Source organism: Triturus cristatus, chromosome 1_1, assembly GCF_964204655.1.
Source record: "Triturus cristatus chromosome 1_1, aTriCri1.1, whole genome shotgun sequence".
Taxonomy (NCBI): domain Eukaryota; kingdom Metazoa; phylum Chordata; class Amphibia; order Caudata; family Salamandridae; genus Triturus; species Triturus cristatus.
Genome location: NC_140579.1, coordinates 819,461,714 through 819,479,501, shown reverse-complemented (window position 1 = coordinate 819,479,501; position 17,788 = coordinate 819,461,714). Strand labels below are relative to the sequence as shown.

The 17,788-nt window shown below is 48.7% G+C and overlaps 1 protein-coding gene across 3 annotated transcripts in view; it reads left to right on the top strand.

Moving 5' to 3' along the window:
* Window positions 1-17,788, top strand: part of LOC146871121 (26S proteasome non-ATPase regulatory subunit 11) — a 922,247-nt gene that overhangs the window by 866,356 nt on the left and 38,103 nt on the right. For 2 of the 3 annotated variants that reach the window (XM_085650288.1, XM_085650291.1), the window contains one exon: window positions 13,338-13,480. In XM_085650288.1, coding sequence (XP_085506414.1) covers window positions 13,338-13,480 — 143 coding nt within the window. Of the gene's footprint in view, window positions 1-13,316; window positions 13,481-17,788 lie in introns of all 3 variants that reach the window. The other variant, XR_014980477.1, reaches the window with a different exon arrangement.

Sequence of the window (17,788 nt, the reverse complement as noted above, 5' to 3'; positions counted from 1 at the left end):
ATTTTAGCAGCCCTTGTCAAAAACATTTGGGGGAAAAAAGTACATAACATACATGGAAACTTTTATCATCTAAGGCTGCATTGATACCCTTATTCTGACAATCACTTTCAAATAAAAAGAGACCACAGCTATGGCTGATGGATTATCCAGTGTTTTCAATTTATGATCAGCTATCCTACTGGAACGTAATCCCCATGATTTAAGCAGTGGTTTCAGATAAGTGACCCTTGGCAATTGGTAAAACTTACAAAATAAATTGCAATGGATGTTAGATTGTAATGACAGGCCATCGCATGGACATTTCTCCAGATTTCTGGACCAACAATTCTGATTGGGAAATGTTAACAATCTAAAAAAGGTATCAGTACGGAAACGAGTCACAAGCATACGGATGAAAGGGGATGGGATTAAAGATAAATACTGCTGCATCCCTTCAACGATAGTAGAATGTTGATACTCCACAACCGTACACTTAGATTTTTCAAGGGACCAGCGACGATTGGCCAAGTGATTAGCGACTAATCGTTTTAATGTAACTCTAGATATTTTATTTAAAGTAGGGGGGTCAGTAAAAAATTTTGGATGCCCTATATCAAGTGACAGGTTTCTTACGTAATTCAACCATTTAATATTATCAGCCTCATTCAGGCTGAGACAATCGCAAATAATTTCCCTGTTGAAGTGTGTTTCATGGGTTGTCCAGACTTTGTGCCATAAAATAATAGGAGAAGATATTATAATGTCCGTGATATACGTCAGGCCAAGTTCGTTATGCATTACATATGTTGAAGTGCTGCGTGGGGTAGCCAAAAGATAGCGCAAAAATAAATTCTCAGAGCGCTGGATGTGATCAACCTGCTCGATTCCCCAAATCCCCCCCCCCCCCCTATTTTTTAAAAAAATTAGTTAATGCGCCTAAAGCTTTGGAGAATACAGCTCCTCTAGCTTGGACGGCAGCCCGCCAGGTGCCCTTCTTGTCAAAGGTGATGCCCAGGTAAGGAAACCTATCAACACTTTCCAGCTTACTACCGTTTATGAAAATGGAACATTGTGTTCGAGGCATATGAGCTGCAGATTATACACTTTTGCATAGATCGCCATCTGGTGTTGGGCCCGGATGTTTGCAGTTTGTTTTTCTTCTTGGACAGTCTTTGGAAGTCACGAGTTCGGTGACTCCTCCTTCGGTCCGTACTGCGCATGGGCTTCGGCTCCATCCTCAGATTGTTTTTTTCCGCCATCGGGCTCGGATCTAATACTTCGTGCTCCGGCTTCGAACCTTTCCAGTTCGACCTTCGACGAAAAATCCTCGTCCATCGAGATTCTTTAGACGGAATCGACTTCTTCATCTCTCTCTTCGCCACTTCCTCGATTCCAGACATCGGCGGCGGCCTTCGGGCCTATCTCTACTCCGGTCTCGGCCGATGGAAAGGACTCCTTTCAAGAAGTGCCCGTAATGTGGGTCTAAATTTCCCCACACCGACCTCCATCAGGTGTGCAACCTCTGCCTCTCTCCCGAACACGAGGCCCGAGACTGCCCCGCCTGCAAGTTTTTTCGATCGAAAAAGACTATTCCGGATCGACGAGCTCGGCGCACCATGGCGCACTCATCGACCTCGGCTCCACCTGACCTCTTCGGAGAAGACACCGGAGCTTCGGGACAGCAGCACACCGAGCAGGAGGAAGATATCGTCAGCGCTTCTGTAACGCCCTGAACGTCTCAGGATCGTTTAACAGACACGATAAGGAGAACGCAACCACTTGTGAAGGTTTAGTTATTTTAATGAAGGCAAAAATAATACAAGGAATAAACAAAGGTTATAGTCACTGGAATCCTCCAGGCTAAGTACGTTACCAGCCCACAGCACGGATGGTCCTAACCGTCCTCTGCATATACGCCGATCCCGGCGTATGCCAACAGAGGGCAGAAATGAAATGGCCGACAATGCCAATCAGTAGGCTGTGAGGGGCACGAAGAGTGTTGGGGAGAATCGAGGAGTCAGGGAAACACCCAGCCGGGGTCTCTACCTGAAGGGAGCAGCCGCTCAACCTCTTCCTCAGACTGCACCGGGACGCGGAGTCACCTCCTGGTGATGCGTCACCGATACCCCAATCACAAGCAAAGAAGACTGAACCGAGAGCAGCCGCTCAATCGATCCTGTGGACTTCCGAGTCTGTAACGCGGCAAACACCTCCTGGTGTGCGTTACAGCTGGCAGTCCCTGTATCTCTGGTCGGGCTGGGAGTTACGACTCCAACCAGGAAAAGCGCCACTGCGCTTTGACTCAGCCGAGTCAAAAAGCGAAGCTCAATGGTTATCCGGTAGAGCTTCCGGGTCCTTCACAGGTGACGATGGGGCAAGACACGGCCCAGGGAGTAACGACTCGACCTACCTCCGTTCTTGCCTTACTGGAGCACCACTCCGGAACACTGCTCTTCACTAAGCAGGTACGTCGGTGTAAACACAATATCCGACAGCGTTGTACCTCCCTGTTCCTCCCTTTATAGGGCGTGTTTTCCTTGAGTTATGTAACAGCTCTCCTGTTTACATAAGGGCGTGTTTTCCTTGCGTTATGTAACAGCTCTCCTGTTTACATAAGGGCGTGTTTTCCTTGAGTTATGTAACAGCTCTCCTGTTTACATAAGGGCGTGTTTTCCTTGAGTTATGTAACAGCTCTCCTGTTTACATAACCTTTCAACCGCTAAGCATCCTGGGAGATGTAGTCCGTTTTCGCTGGTTACCGTTTTCCTCCCCTCGCATGACAGGAATTCTTGACAGCTTCCGAGGCCGACGACTCCGACGTGGAGGAGATCACACTGGCGCAGAGGGTCGTGAGTACTCTACCCCCTCCCGCGCCCATACCGAAAGAGACTCCGGTTACCCCTTCGCCTCCGGGCCTAGGGAAAGCCAAGCATACTGCTTCCATCACCCCTCCTTCGGGCCCGGTGAAAAAGCATCACAAGTCTCCTGGCGGCTCGGGCTCGAGCCAGCCTCCTAGCGGCGCCGACCAACATTCTTCGGCGCCGAAGAAAACAAGTTCCGTTCTGAAGCCATCGGTGTCGAAACCTGGCCTCTCGGTGCCGACCAAACACAAATCCCTTGGCACCGACGCTTCCGTGCCGAAGCATGCCTCGGCGCCGACCAAAAAATCGGACATCCAGAGAAAGCATGGCGCGGATAAACCGACGAAGCCTTCGGTTCCGAAAACGTCGGCACCGATGGACGAATCGGTGCCGGAGGAGCTTTTCGCACCGGATCCTCTTCAAAAGACTTTAACAAAGGATCCAAGGACTGGACATTTAATTTTGTCTGTCAAGAAAAGACTTTTGGACAAACCAACTCCTCCTCCACCACCAAAACGGAAGGACTCTGCCACATCTCCGTTCAGAGTACCCTCCCCACCACCTCCTCCTCCACCTCCACCTCCTCCACCCCCTCCATCTCCTCCCCCACCTTCTCCACCCTTGCCTCACCGGTCTCCAACCCCGTCACCAGACCCTGATGACCACGGAGATCCATTCTATGATCCCACAGATGCCCCGCAGGACCCCACTCCTCCGGGAACACCTGACCCATGGGAGGATTTTCACAATCCCGATGTCCCATATGTGCCTCAAGATGATCTCTATCCATCCAGGCCGTCTCCACCAGAGGACTCCCTGGGGTTACACCACCTCTTACAACGGGCGGCACATTACCATGGGGTGGAATTACACAGTGATCCAGTTGAGGAAGACTTCCTACTTGACACTTTTGACATAGCAGATAAATCCACCACTATATTACCCATGCTTAAAGGGGTGACCAAGCATGCCACTGAGGTTTTCAAAGACCCCGTTAGAGCTAGGGTCTTAAACCCCAGAATAGAAAAGAAGTACAAGGCAGCCCCCACGGATCCTGTCTATATTAAAGGACCTGCGTCCCTAGACTCACTAGTGGTCTCCACAGCTAGGAAGCGCTCCAACTCTGTCATCTGGTGAGGCCCCACCACCTGATAAGGAATCCAAGCTTTTAGATGCGTCAGGCAAACGCACTGCCTCCCAAGCTACCAATATGTGGCGCATCGCCAACACACAGGCGCTGCTGGCAAGGTACGATAGAGCGCACTATGATGAGCTGGAGGCTCTCATGCAGCACCTCCCGGTTAAATATAAGAATAAGGCTCATGAGCTAATACAAGAGGGGAAGATTATTACCAACACCTCTATCAAATGTGCACTTGACGCAGCAGACACGGCGTCCAGGGCTATAAACACCAGTGTCCTGCTTCGCCGTCACGCCTGGCTCAGAATTTCAGGCTTTAAACCAGAGGTCCAAGCATCTATTTTAAACGACCCTTTTGACCAACACCACTTATTTGGCCCAAAAGTAGACGAAGCCCTGGAAAAAATGAAGAAGGATACGGATACGGCGAAGTCTATGGGAGCCCTGCAATCACAAACCCCTAGACGCTCCTTTCGCCGTTCCTCCTTTCGAGGCTCTGGCAGAGGTTACTCTTCCGATAACGCCTCCACTTCCTACAAGTCCCCTCCTCAAAATACCTTCTCAAAGGGCTACCAAAGAGGTGGATATCGAGGAAACAATAATAAAGGCAGGGGCAAAACCAACACCGCCCGTTCTGCCACACCGCCCACACAATGACTTTCCCCCGCTCCCCCCAGACCATTCCACTCCGGTCGGGGGCAGACTACAGGACTTCCTTCACACCTGGGAAGCCATAACATCGGACAAATGGGTAACCCAAATTATTCGGTCAGGGTACTGTCTCGAACTAACTTCTACCCCCCCCCCCCCCCAAAATATTCCACCCAGACACCGTGCGATGTCACAAGAACATACCACACTTCTGAAACAAGAGGTACTCTCCCTCCTGCAAAAACACGCGATAGAGCAGGTACCCGTCGATCAGCAAAATCTAGGGGTCTACTCTCTGTACTTTCTCATACCGAAGAAGGACGAGACCCTACGGCCCATTCTAGACCTCCGACCTCTAAATGCATACATCCATTCAGACCATTTTCATATGGTAACTCTTCAGCAAGTTCTCCCACTCCTCCGTCAGGGCGACTTTCTCACTACACTGGATCTGAAAGACGCATACTTTCATATCCCAATACACCCGGCTCACAGAAAGTACCTCCGATTTGTGGTGGACAACCAACATTATCAGTTCAAGGTTCTCCCCTTCGGGGTCACAACCGCACCACGGGTGTTTACCAAATGCCTAGCAGTAGTGGCAGCACACCTCCGAAGACAAAACATTCACGTCTTCCCCTACCTGGACGACTGGCTCATAAAAGCCGCGTCCTACCACCAGTGTGTACAAAATACAAACACTACCATACAACTACTCCACCAGCTAGGCTTTACAGTGAATCACCAAAAGTCCCACTTAATACCCTCTCACACAAAGCAATACCTCGGTGCCACTATAGACACCTCAAAAGCTATAGCCTATCCCAACTCAGCCAGGATCGCAAGCATGCAAGCCCTGCGCCAAAAGTTCCTTCTTCAGCACTCTCTCCCCGCAAGAGTGTTCATGAAACTAATAGGGATGTTGGCGTCTTGCATTTTCATAGTGCCTCATGCAAGACTTCACATGCGTCCACTCCAAGAGTGCCTAGCACGCCAGTGGAACCAGGCCCAGGGACAGCTGACGGATCTGGTGTTGGTGGACGGTCGCACCCATCGCTCTCTGCAGTGGTGGAACACCACAAACCTTTCCAAAGGGCGACCGTTCCTGGACCCGGTTCCTCAGGTGATTCTAACAACGGACGCATCGCTCTCCGGCTGGGGAGCGCACCTATTACACCTCACAGTGCAAGGTGTATGGACGCCACAACAGAGGTTACTCCACATCAATCATCTGGAGTTGTTGGCGATCTTTCTAGCCCTGAAATCGTTTCAGAAACAAATTTCAGCCAAGGCAGTCCTAATTCGCACAGACAATATGACTGCAATGTATTATATTCAAAAACAGGGGGGGGGGACACTCTCCCCAGCTCTCCCGCTTAGCACAGAGCATATGGAGATAGGCGATTCCACAAAAAAATCTTTCTCCTGGCACAACACGTCCCAGGCATACAAAACACCATGGCAGATCTGCTCAGCAGACAAACGCAGCAAATGCACGAATGGGAACTGCATCCACAAGTTCTTCAACCATTCTTCCACAAGTGGGGGCATCCTCAGATAGACCTCTTCGCCACCCACGAAAACAAAAAATGCCCAAGCTTCGCCGCCAGATACCCACACCCATTGTCCAAAGACAATGCGATATGGATGAACTGGTCAGGCAAATTTGCATACGCCTTTCCACCTCTCCCACTAATTCCATTAGTGGTAAGGAAGCTACAACAGCACTCCCTCAGACTCATTCTGGTAGCTCCAACATGGGCCAGGCAGCCGTGGTACACCACACTACTACAGCTCTCAGTGGTACCACACCAAAAGCTGCGCCTGTCCCCATGCCTCCTAACCCAGGACCATGGAGAAATCAGGCACCCAGCTCAGCTCAACCTTGCGATCTGGCTCCTGAAATCTTAGAATTTGGATACCTTAACCTTCCCCCTGATTGCATAAACATTATCAGGGAAGCCAGACGCCCTACCACTCGAGCATGCTATGCCGCAAAGTGGAAACGATTTGTTGTTTACTGCCGTAACAATACAATCGACCCCTTAGATGCATCCATACAGCACATCATATGCTATCTGCTCCATCTTCACAGGTGTAACCTGGCATATTCATCCATACGCCTACACCTAGCAGCAATTGCTGCTTACCTGCAAAACAGACAGCATTTATCACTGTTCAGAGTGCCTGCTATTAAAGCCTTTATGGAAGGCCTTAAAAGAGTAATTCCACCCAGGGCACCACCTTCCCCTGTATGGAATCTAAACGTAGTTCTTACAAGGCTAATGGGCCTGCCTTTCGAACCAATGCATAAATGTGAGCTACAGTTCCTCACTTGGAAAACAGCCTTCCTCGTAGCTATCACTTCCCTTAGAAGGGTTAGTGAGATACAAGCGTTCACTATACAAGAACCCTTTTTACAGATACATCACAGCAAGGTGATACTTCGCACAAATCCCACATTTTTGCCCAAGGTCATTTCCCCCTTCGATCTTAATCAATCGGTGGAATTACCGGGTTTTTTCTCGCAACCTAAATCTGTTGCGGAAAGGGCTCTACATACACTTGATGTTAAAAGGGCTTTACTGTACTACATACAAAGAACGCAACCTTTCAGAAAGACTAAACAGTTGTTTGTCTCCTTCTCTCCACCGCATAAGGGCAACCCCATCTCTAAATCAGGGATAGCTAGGTGGATTGTAAAGTGCATACAAATTTGCTATCAAAAAGCAAAAAAAAGAACATTATCTGTTCCACCTAAGCCCACTCTACAAGAAAGATAGGGGCTTCTATGGCGTTTCTAGGGAACATACCCTTAGATGACATCTGCAAAGCAGCCACATGGTCAACACCGCACACCTTCACAAAACATTACTGTGTAGACGTGCACTCTAAACAACAAGCTAGTGTGGGCCAGGCTGTACTGAAGACACTATTTCAAACCACTGCAACGGATACCGGTGGTCGCCGCTAAGGTTGGGTACTGCTATATAATCTATGCAAAAGTGTATAATCTGCAGCTCGTATGCCTCGAACGGAATATGCTACTTACCAGTATGCATCTGTTCTTGGCATGTAGAGCTGCAGATCTATACACGCCCACCCGCCTCCCCGGCTACCTGTATCCGTTCCAGTCTATCTTATTTAGATACAACACACATGGGTTTCTTACTATTATCACTACGCTCCATCATTTCCCTGCTGGCGAAAAACAATCTGAGGATGGAGCCGAAGCCCATGCGCAGTACGGACCGAAGGAGGAGTCACCGAACTCGTGACTTCCAAAGACTGTCCAAGAAGAAAAACAAACTGCAAACATCCGGGCCCAACACCAGATGGCGATCTATGCAAAAGTGTATAGATCTGCAGCTCTACATGCCAAGAACAGATGCATACTGGTAAGTAGCATATTCCTTCTTTCCAATTCCTAGTCCACAAGACATGGTGAAGGTTTTAGAGGCATTGATTTTTAAACCTCTCTGTGACATAAACTCAGTAAATTCTTTTACTGCCCTTTGAAGACCCATGCGAGTCTGTGACATTATTGCTGCGTCGTCCGCATAAAGAAGTATAGGTATGGGTTTCCCATTTATGGTAGGATAATCATAATAGATTCTGTTGACTTAATGGCCGACAGCGTTTATATAAAGGGTAAAAAGCAGAGGGGCTAAAATGCAACCCTGCCTTACGCCTCTCCTAATATAAAACCTGTCGGAAAACACTCTCCCCGTCTACCATATCTGACACGTGCTGATGCTCCCCTATAAAGCTCCTTAATAAATGCAAGAATAGGGGGCTCAATACCAATCTCCGCAAGGGATTCCCAAAGAAGCTCGTGGTTGACGCAGTCAAATGCGGAGCTAAGGTCCACGAAAGTCACAAAGAGGTTCCCCTTTTTTGCCTGAGTGTACTTGGCAATTATAAGGGTCAGGTTCAGGCCTTGCTCAATGGTACCTCTACCCTGTCTGAAGCCATATTGTAAGTTGGAAATTATATCTTGCTCGCCCAGCCAATCGTGGATTCTGTTTAGGATAATTCGCCCTGCAACTTTCATTAAAGAGTCAAGCAATGAAATAGGGCGATAATTAGAAGGGTTATTCCTGTCGCCTTTCTTAAAATCGGCACTACAACCGCCTCGGGCCATGTATCAATAAAGCCTGTAGTATTCAAAGAGTTTAAGACATTAGTGAGCAGGGGAGCCCACAAGTCCAACTGTGATTTAAAAACATCAATTGGTACACAGTCAGGACCAGGGGCCTTCCCGGAGGGGCTTTCTGTTAATGCCACTAGTACCTCAGCACAATCGAAGGTAAGGTCCAGAGGAAAAAGACTAGAAACGTTCAGCTCCTTATAAAGATTATGATAAGTATCCAGCGTACCCGCATGCGCTGTGGGATCCGATAGATCGTATAAAGTGCCAAAATGGTTAACCCAGGTTTCAGCAGTTATAGCCATATCAATTATTGTTGACTGGGTACACTGCAGGAAAGGTGCATTAACTGCTTTCCAGAAAGCGGTGTTGTCCCTATTACTAGAAGCTTCCTGTAAGGCTAGCCAGGCCTCTGCTTTCAGCTGATTTTTTTCTGGTTAGCCGGGCTGCACGATATCTTTGTCTGGCCTGCCGTATTTCTGACTTGTTTCTTGGGTTAGTTTTTAAAGTAATTTTTAGATGTTTCAGGGCTTTAGAACAAGTCCTGTTAAACCAACCTGTGCTGCCTTGTGAAATTTTCCTTGGAGCTCTTGAGAGTAATTTTTTAATTTACGACGAAATGACGGAAAAAGAGTGCCTAATGGCTTGAGGACTTTCTGTAGTAGACAGACATATCTGTATGTGCTCATATGTGTTATTAATCAGGGAGTTAAGAAAAACTGGGGGGACTACTTTATCCCATTTTAAGTAGAGCCCCGTGGTAGTTCCCAGGTTAAGTGGCGGGGTATGGGACCGATTCGCCCTTACATCAATGTCAAAAGGTGAGGTTAATTTTAATGTCACCGCAATTGGATAATGGTCACTGATAGCACAATCCAGTGTCTCCCAGTTTAATATGATCTCTGGATACCTGGAGGATATCAAGGTATAATCAATTATAGAGTGGCAACCTCTCCCATTATAAGTAGGTTTAAAGCACTTCGGTGGAGAGCACAGCTCATTCATATAAGATAAGTTAAAATGGGATGTTAAGCCGTTTAAAAGTTCTCCTAGTTTGGTGTGCGAAAAATGGGGAGAGGTGTCACTACTAATAAGTCCAAACCACAGGTACCTCCATTACTCAGTGAACACAATGAGCAATTGAAGTCCCCCACCCAGATAAGCAACATATCGGTTTTAAGATGAGTCTCAATTTTTATTAAGTCGGCCTTTAAGCCGTTAAGGACCAGTTCATAACGGGAACTAGAGATGGTATTATAGAAGTTAACCAGGGTGATGTTTTTATGGCGGCCCCCTTTTAAAGAGATAATCTGGTAGTTTTCAGTCCCGATAAAATGTGTGTGTAATAATCCAGATTCTACGGATATGTAAGTCACAAGACCACCCTTATTTCTGCCATATAAACTAAGAAGAGCTGGGGTATGTAAGGTCTTATATCCCAGAAGATGGAGTTCGTTGATATTCCAAGTTTCCTGCAAGCAAATAATACTATAGGTGGAAACAATTTGGACCCATAGGGGGTTTGTCAATTTGTAAAGGAGACCTGCCACGTTCCAGGACAATAGACCATCACCCAATGTAATGTTTTTATTGCCAATGTTACCGTTCATGGCGCCCTTTGGGGTCTCAATAATTTCCTGTGCCTTGCAAGGAATTGGTGAGCGTAAAGTAACGCTCATCAAATGGTGGGTCGGAAGAGAATTGGATATTAAACTGTCACTTAATAGGTTATGTTCAAGGTTTAAAGGGTAGAAATCAAAAAAAAAAATTGACTATCTCGACCTTACCAGTGTTCATAGAATTGATTTTATGATTAAAAAGATCAAAATCTGAGGTGGTTTGAAAAGGACTCACAATGACAGTATTACCAATCTCATTCTCAGGATTTAAGGGTCAATCTAAATCGTCCAGGCCAGAAAGGATAGCATATCTATTTGAGGTTGGAAGGGGAAAATGGTGAGCTTCTGTATTAGCCGCGGATAAAGAGTGTAATTTCAATGGGTTTAATAAGAGAGAACGGGGGTAAAAATAACTTGGGGTGTGTGTCGTAATACCTACACCACTAGTCAGAGTATACTAATCTGCAATGTGATGCAATACCCTGCGATCTCTGAAGTTTATAATGATCACGTCTCCCTGGATATCCTTTGGTCTGTAACCCACCCATCCCAATCTTCTCACGTGAAGTATTTCACCATTGATGTCGTTGGGAAGTGGCCGATTTTTACTCAACCAATGAACTACCTTGTTTTTAAGTTCTTGGTATCCCTCTACTTTACCCATAGCCAGCTCCGGGACGCCTGTAAGTATCACCACGTATGGAGCTGCTTCTGGAGGCAGATCAATATGGTGGGTCGTTCCCTCCCTGCTATTCTGGGGTGGCTGCATGTTGACGTTATCGCAATGAGATTCAACAGATTTATGTGTTTGCATAGGTCTGCTATATTTTTCGCCGGAAACACTTTTCTCAAATATAGGTGTAACAGCGGGTATATTCGCCTTACTGGTTGATGGAATTGGCTGACTAACTCTTTGATCAAGTGAAGGGGCCCAATATTGGGGAAAAGAATAGGATTCTTTGATAGACAGGTGTTCAAATCCCTATTGGTTACAGTAAGTGATGCGATTGATGTTTCCAAAGACGATAACTGTACAGCAATATTTTTAATCTTCTCCGCCAAGGGAGAAAGTAAAGATTTTACTAGATGCTCTGTCATGTAGTAAATTAGGAGGATAAGACATAGGTATCTGAGTACAGTCTTGCGAGGATTCTGCAAGTGTTGGAATCAACTGGGTTTGAAGGGTGGATTTGAGGGACTCTGGATGAAGATTTTTCCTCCCTTTTGTTTTTTGCGATGTGGTCTTTACTGAAGATTTAAGGGCAATGGGTTTGCTTCTGATAACCTTATTCTTATTCTTTCTGGGAATTTTTATTGGAGTCCGGTCCTCAGTTGAGGTATCCGTAATAAATTGGGTATTTGAAGTATTCGTAATGATAACCTTAGGCGCAAACGGTGTGTCTGTTACGTCATGAGGCTGCAGAGTGGGATCCACGTCAAAAGCAGGGTCCATGTCGATATTGGGAATCGTCGGTGAAAGAGCATTCTCAATATGGCCTAAGGATGAACGTTTGTAAAACAAAGGGTCCAAAGATAGGCGGCTATCTCCTGCTCTAGGACAGTGGCGGCCCTAGTGATAAAATGGTCTAATGTCCCCCTGACTGAGCCCCCCACTAATGATTTCCTGGTTTTACTGGAGCAGGTAGTCATGGTATGGCAGTAAAAGATAGAGCGCTATCAGCCCTCTAAACAATCCAGTGCAAGCAATCAATCAACAAGCAACTGATGGAACACAGAAGTCTTACAAGTTCTCAACAGCCAGCGATCAGGGGTGGTGGCCCAGCCCAGCCTCAGTCGGCCTTGGACGGCCGTAGACGGCCCGCCCTTTGCCCGGGCTTAGACCGGTGCGGACCCGCGCGCGATCCCGCGAGGTGGTAGCCCAGCTGATGTTTATTCGCCTCCAGGCGCGAGACTCCAGGAAGCGGCTTCCTCTTCCGCCACAGGGAATGCTGGGGGATGTGGTCCCCCTCCTCACAGCGGCCGCGATGGAGTGGCGGCGGCGGGAGGGAGACGGGCAACAGGCGCGAAGATAGAATCCAGGGCAGGCAGGTAAGGTGTCAGGTTCAGGCACGCAAGGGAGTAACAGTCGCCCGCTCTGCCAGAAGCCCAGCTGATGTTTATACGCCTCCAGGCGCGAGACTCCAGGAAGCGGCTTCCTCTTCCGCCGCAGGGAATGCTGGGGGATGTGGTCCCCCTCCTCACAGCGGCCGCGATGGAGTGGCGGCGGCGGGAGGGAGACGGTCAACAGGCGCGAAGATAGAATCCAGGGCAGGCAGGTAAGGTGTCGGGTTCAGGCACGCAAGGGAGTAACAGTCGCCCCTTGTATTCACCTTTAGTGCAGTGATTGTGAGATTGGTTAAGCATCTTGCCTAGTGCGGAGGCCTTATAATGCACCTGTTACTCAGTTTCCTTTCATACCAGACTACCAAAGAGCATTTGCATGGTTTAATGGCTTTATGCCCTAACAGGGTCTGCAGGCCTGCTATCTCTGTGCTTCTTACATGCCCCTCCTCTTCCCCTTCACATCTCTTAATCCTTTTGCTCCATTTATGGATGTGCCTTGAAGGTTAAGTTGTGTAAATCTGGACTAGGTAGATACTCTATGTGCAGTGGCTTAACTTCTGTCTACTCTGGTACAGTTCCTGGCCATAACCCAAGATGGCACAGGATTGACTCAAAAGCATGCTTGGTTGTATTGATAAGTATGGTAGTTTTGAGCAAGCTCTATTGCTAGGTGTTGTCTCAATGGTTTCAACTTGAATTGTTTTGTTTATTGTGCTTAGCAGTTGTAGTACATAAAATGACACATCAAGAATCGGGACTTGTCTGTCACGATTTTCATATAGACAGATCAGTCTGCATTATTTGAAATATGACCAGATTGATTTAAATGTGTCCCTCTGATGTAACGGCAGAGACCTTTTCTATTTTTCCAGGTATCCTTGACCAAGGGGAGGGAGTCCTGATCATTTTTGAGGAACCGCCAGTAGATAAGACTTACGAGGCAGCTCTTGAAACTATACACAATATGAGCAAAGTTGTGGATTCCCTGTACAACAAAGCCAAAAAACTGACATAGGTGAGTAAGGCTGGGGCACCAAAAGATCTTTGAACATTCAAGCTATCTACTCAACTTTAAATTAGAACAATGCTCCTTGTGTATTATTGTTGGATAATTCTTATGTTTTTGCCGCTTTTCATGTGAACTCTGGAGTGGCAAATTAATTGCCCTTGATGCTTTATAGCGGTGTTGTTCATCCAGGACAGGAGACTTGTTAACCTAAATGTTAAGTGCTTTGATAATTTGACTCTCTAATATTGTTTTGCAAGTAGTGAAAATCAATTTAATCTTGAAGACAATTTATGTAAATGTCCTGAACTAAGCAGAATTAAGTGGTAATCTTGTAGTTGCTACCAATGGTGTCGTTTTTAGGTCTCGCGCCTAGCGTTGCAGTGCAAAGCATTGCTCGCGCAGCGCGATACCTCTTGTACGGGGTTCTGAAAGCTGACCACACGCTCATGCGCGTACTTTTGTTTTCTCAGTCTTCCATTGGCTTTTGCGTGCTTTTAAAAAAAAAAAAAAAAATGCAGCACACAATTGGGCAAAGGCGGGCGCATGTCCCGCCTTTGCTCCACCCATTCCCATCCGTGTCTAGGACGTGCATCAGCGCGCGGCACAGACTGGCTCCCCCCCCCCCCCAGCGCACCACTGGTTTTGAATCCCGCGTTCGGCTCCTTTGTGGTGCGCGCGCCACACGTTTCGATTCCATGCTTGTATTTCTGTGACGAGGATCTTAATGTGTAGTTCCTTTACAAAAAAACTCTTTTGTATACCTTAACGTTTGCCTGTTAAATTTTGCATGCAATGCTTGTTCCTCTTCGCCCCGTCCTCCCGTACTTGGGCTCTCTCTCTCTCTCTCCTGTGCCTGCTCCACCTTTGCTCCCTCTCCATCGCACCATGCTCATGACCTGCCCCCCCACCCCGCCTGTTGTACCTGCCTCATGGCTCAGGAATGGCAGGCCTTGCTGATCCGATCTGCCGCACCCACCAGATCCTGTCCCTTCCATCCCTCACCCTGTCTCCTGCGGGCCTGGCCTGCCCCTATCCCTGCCGAGGCGTGAGAGAGAGAGGAGGGTGATGTTCCCTTACTCACCCAAGACACACCTTCCCGCCGTCTCAGCCACTTCCTCTGTGCACTCCCGGTCACCGAGATGACGCTGACTTGACAAGGATCACACGGCGTGTGGTGGAGCAGGCAGTGATCTGACCCGCGAACTACGTTCTTACCACCCACTATCCAGCTGGCAGGGCGCTTGTCCAGGGTCTTTGATTCTGACCACTCCCCACCCCCCTCTTAACGTGGGCTCATGTGTGGACAGAGCATTTACATCAGCAGTTCTTGGGACAAATGTGTACGTATCCCTGGGTGGCCCTGCCTCGTGTGCCCCTTTCAGTGAAGACTATTCATGTTCTTCTCAGTGTTTCTCCGGAGAGGTTAACACCTGGGCAATTCTGCCCCCTTCCAGCCCCCCCCCCCCCCTCTTAATCTATAGCGTTTTGTACCCTTCAGCCGGACCCGTCTTAATGTATACCATCCTCACTTTAGTCTGTACTGTATCCTTCAGCCTCTCGCCTTGGGCTGTAGTGGTCTGTACCTCACCAACCCCATCTCTTGAATTCTCATCAGGTGTCACCAACCCTCCTGTTCCATGTGCTGCCTCACCCCCTCACCACCCACAGATGCCCTTCAAGGCTCAGTCCCGGGCCTCCTCCTGTGCTCAAGTTTCACCTACTCTCTTGGTAATGTCATAGGTTGCTTTGCTTCTGTCCATCATCGCTAGGCAGGTGATTCCCAGATCTTTCTCTCGTTTCCTACCTCCATTCCTGGATGGAGGGTCGCAGATTACAAGAAATCGCATAGAAACCTGCCCCTAGAGGTGGTTGTGACACTATGTTGAATTCACTCACAAGAGAAGCCATTTGCGCCCCTGCCACAGCAGCGTGTCTCTCTTCCACCACGTGTCTTTTCCTGTAGAGATCACCACAGCTCTCCGGTGGTCAACTCTGCCCCTCTAAGGATGTGGTCCACTTTGCCTCTCGGACAATGGTCCACTCTGCCCCCCCCCCCCCTTGTCGGGCGGTGGTCCACTCTGCCCCCCCAACCCTGTCGGGCGGTGGTCCACTCTGCCCCCCCACCCTGTCGGGCGGTGGTCCTCTTTGACCCTCTCTCTCGGGCGTTTGGCTGTAGCGGTTTGTATGCTGGGGACACCCGCACTGTGGCTGTATGGAGTTCAGGTGTGTGTGTGTGTGTGTACACCAGCACTGTGGCTGGATGGAGTTCAGGTGTGTGTACACCTGCACTGTGGCTGGATGGAGTTCACGTGTGGGTGTGTGTACACCTGCACTGTGGCTGGATGGAGTTCACGTGTGAGGGTGTGTGTATACCTGCCCTGTGGCTGCATGGAGTTCACGTATGGGTGTGTGTGTACACCTGTCCTGTGGCTGGATGGAGTTCACGTGTGGGGGGGTGTGTGTACACCTGCACTGTGGCTGCATGGAGTTGACGTGTGGGGGTGTGTACACCTGCACTGTGGCTGCATGGAGTTCATGTGTGTTTGGGTGTGTTTACACCCAGTATTGCTGATGCCTGGGATGTGCCTTTTGGATGTGCTTGATCCCTCGAGTTTGTCTCTCTTGCAGTTCTGTAGCCCCGGTTTTTGCTGTTTATTGTGCTTGAGTCCTTGTGTGGGTGGGGTGTGTGGGAGAGAGAGAGAGTGTGTGTGTGTGTGTGTGTGTGTGACTCTTGCACGTCTGTAGCCGCGGCTGTAACCGTTGTCGGAGAGACTTGTACTGCTGCATCGTTCTGGGATGTTGATGGCACTTAAACCATTCACTATACAAAACTGTTGGTTTTGCCAGTGCTTGTTGGGACTTGCAGTAGTGTTGCCCCTCCACCCTCTCATATCGCTGCCTCTCGTGCACACACCGCATACCCCCTCATGCATAACTGCCTGCTTTGGGCAGATGCTTCGGCTCAGGGACTAGAGCATTTGCTAAATGTATTAAGTTGACTGGCATTAGTATGGTGCAGCAGATATTTCTCTTTTTTCCCGCTTGTTGTTATTATTGTGGGGAGGGTAGGTGGGCTCCGATGTCACTACTCGACTGCATTTCAGACGCAGTCGTGCTCCTACGACTCATCTCTCTGAAGGCTGGGAGGAGGTCAGTCACCTCCCGACCTCTGCCCTCGGACTGTCCCTTCTGTCAGAAAGTGCCGGGCATTTTCCCTGTAGTTCTAGACCCCCGCCGCGTCTCACATTCCCGGGCGTCCTGATCTCCACAGCCCAGTCTGTGCCTCCACCTGCCCCCGGCCAGGGTTCACACTGAAGATTAACACCCTCCCTCGTGCTGTGGTAAACACACACACTGCAGACGCGCACAGCTGGTACACGCCAACGACAAAGGGGGCGCCAGGCAAAGCTCGTGAATTATGCACAACCAATGCTACGGCTCGACAGTAGCAATTATCCTACCTGGAAACTCTCTTGAAGTTAGGAAATATGTAGGTAAGACCGTCACGAATTCCTTTCTTTTTTTTTTTTTTCTTTTTTTTTTGAAACCGTTTATTGCAATCTCAAATATATACAAGTATGGGCCTACAACCTTCCGGCCGGCCGCTAAAGTGACAAAAGCAAATGACATACATACAATAAGGCACTTGGCTTTGCATAGACGATAAAGCAGGAGGTATCAACAACGCGGGCCACATAACTCTGAACCCACAATACGGTTTCGTTTTATACAACACAACAACATAAAACCACACCCGCAAGGCAACCCACAATCGAAAATGACGACACGTGCCCCTCAAGTGAGGAACCCCAACCATCCAAAGAAATCCAGAGAGGGGGAGGGAAACTGATCCGGGACTGGGAGAACAATGTGCCCAGGGCTGAGGGAGGGGGTCAACTATGGGGATGGAGCTGGTGAAGCGGGAGGCAACAACGGCGGCTCGCAAATACCCCCGCGGTAAGCGTTCCAGGGGCCCCATATCTTCACCCATGCCCCAGGCTTACCCCGCGCCACATATACCACCTTTTCTCGGAACATGCACCAATCCATATGTTCTTTCCAAGCCGACACCGCCGGGGGTCTCTGAGATCCCCACAGCTGAGCAATGTCACGTTTAGCTATCATATATCCCAGAGTCACCCATCGCGTCTGCGGAACCGAGTAATCAGTCGGTTCCCACACATTCAGCAGGCATCTCCTCGCTTCAGGCAACAGCGCGACATGTGTAACCGCTCGCAGAACCTCATGCACACCACGCCAGAATCGCTCCACCTTCGGACATTCCCACAGAATGTGTAAAAAAGTCGCCAAAGC